This window comes from Pteropus alecto, unplaced genomic scaffold (genome assembly GCF_000325575.1).
Source record: "Pteropus alecto unplaced genomic scaffold, ASM32557v1 scaffold156, whole genome shotgun sequence".
NCBI classification, from domain to species: domain Eukaryota; kingdom Metazoa; phylum Chordata; class Mammalia; order Chiroptera; family Pteropodidae; genus Pteropus; species Pteropus alecto.
Window position 1 is genome coordinate 4043340 of NW_006437746.1, and position 2345 is coordinate 4045684.

At 39.1% G+C, this 2345-nt stretch overlaps 1 protein-coding gene across 1 annotated transcript in view; it reads right to left on the reverse strand.

Annotated features, from left to right (window-relative positions):
* Nucleotides 1–1414: 1414 nt before the first annotated feature.
* LZTFL1 (leucine zipper transcription factor like 1) overlaps nt 1415–2345 on the reverse strand; it is a 13494-nt gene continuing 12563 nt past the window's right edge. The window contains exon 10 of the mRNA XM_006914858.3: nt 1415–1880. Within this exon, the coding sequence (XP_006914920.1) occupies nt 1862–1880 (19 nt within the window). The 3' untranslated portion in view covers nt 1415–1861. The remainder of the gene's footprint in view (nt 1881–2345) is intronic.

The window sequence follows — 2345 nt, forward strand, 5'->3', positions numbered from 1 at the left end:
GCACGCTTGTTAGAGGATTTTCCCGCCTCCCCTGATTAATTCACCTTTTTAAGACTGCCTCTGTGTCCTTTCATCTTAGCCTTTCTCATTTGTTCCTTCAATATTTGAACATAAAGACAAGAAAAATAACAAATTCAAGACTAATCTTAAAAGCTTAAATAAAAATAACGAGCCTTACCCTCTGGTCGTTAAACTCTTACGGTGAATAAAATCATCCTTTGGGGACATGGAATTATCTTAGTGTTCATATAGGCTATGACATTCAGCTTTGGGAAGTGGGAATAATTACTTTCTAAATAATGTGTGAAAAGCGCTTTCCTTCTGAGGCACTACTGCTTAAGGACTTTATTTTACTATCTTACAGCATAGTACCACATTACACAACTGCAGACACGATGCCTAATTTCTAATGATTTATCCAAATCACTCAAAAAAAGCAGGACCGATGCAAAGGGTATAATCAAAACCTCTTGAAAATGCAGTTACTGTTGATGCGCATAAGTAAACTATAATCAAAAGTTGAATCTGAGATCTGATCATTGATTTTATGATGCATATAAAAGTGTTCTTATCTAACACGTAATTTAAAAAATATTCTGGAAACTGAAATGTAAACATCACAGCAGCCCCCCTTTATCCGCCAGGGATACATTCCAAGACTCTTGAATCGACGCCTGAAACCATGGACAATACCAAACGCTGCAGATACTCTGTTTTTTCCTACACGTACAGACCTTTTAACTTAAAGGAAGCACTTTACACTTCTCCTTGGCACATCTGAATGGCCAGCATCTCTACTCTTATGCCTTGGGGCCATTATTAAGTGAAATAAGGGTCACTTAACACACAAGCACTGCGATACCGTGACAGTCAATCTGATAAGCAGGATGGCTGCCGAGTGACTAACAGGCAGGTGGTGTACACAGCGTGGATAGGCGGACAAAGGGATGATTCCCGTTCTGGCCGGGATGGAGTGGGATGGCACGAGACTTCATCGCACTACTCAGAACGGTGTGTAATTTAAAATTTATGAACCATTTATTTCTGGAATTTTCCATTTAATATTTTTAATGAAATAACAGATTGACTGCAGGTAACTGAAACGGCGGAAAGCGAAACCGCGGGTAGAGGGGTTACTGCACGTTTATTCTGACTCCAGATGCTTCCTCGACCGTAGAAGGACAGGATGTACCTGACTTCTCCATCAGTATTCTCATGAGCCGTGTTGCAAAAAATGTCTGAACCTCCGCTGATAAACACAGCATTTAGATAGATTGAAGTAGTTAATCGAATTCTCACATTCACTATTAATTTTCCTTGTCGCTGGTAAAAATGCTGCCTATAAAAGGTGGTATTCACATTTTCAATAAATACATGTATTTTTCTGATGATCAAATAGAGAAAAGGAATTAGATTTCATTTTAAAAATAAGGTTTATTTGTAATAACTATCTTTAATAACTCCATATTCATATTTACCCTGGGGGGTGCACAAGTATAGATATGACTAGCTTTAACATTTATTAAAAAGGTATACTCTTTATACTAATGCAAAAGGATAAGACTCTTCTTCCTACCCCAAAGTCTCTTCTTTACTGTAAAGAACTCTCAGTGCATTTGAACCAAGACTCTGGAGCTGGGCAGAGGGGAATCTCAGGTGACTGACTGGAATCTGTCAGTCTCTCTCGTCTCAGTTAAGCGACTGCAAATTGGAACTCTAGTTCTAAATATTAGAAGCGAAGTCTAAATATTAGAAAAATAAAGAGAGGAAATATAACAAACTGCTTCAAAATACATGCCTGAGGTGAGAAACAGCTTATGCTTTTGTGTGGTGGCAGCTTCCATGGAATTTTCTTCCGTTTTTAATCTTCAGGTTCATATCTGGAAAGAGATATAAATTAAATTAAGAGCATAATGTCAGAGTACCTTTTGTTGTTGTTATTGTTGTTATCGTTACCAAGAAAGTTTACTTGGAACACTTTCTATGACTAAACCAGTAACGTTGCCCTTTTCACTTTAATCACTGCTAACATGGAAGTCGGATACACGCAAAGCACTGTGACGGTGACCTAGAGGGGACTCCTGAAGCGGGCAGCATGGGTCAGTTAACTGCTAAGATACTGTCAGACTCAAGTCTCTATATCTGGCATTTAGATACACGACAGCTCAGTACAGTAGAAATCCAATAATTATCCAAATGGTCAGGTGGACACCAACATGTGAGTAGTTAACGAGCCCCCATCTCCGAGGACAAATGTGATCTTGGACTCACTTCCTAGCTCTGTTCCCCTGGAACCCTGATAAAGGTAAAATGTTGGCTGAGTTTCCAGGCGAAACTGCTGACGA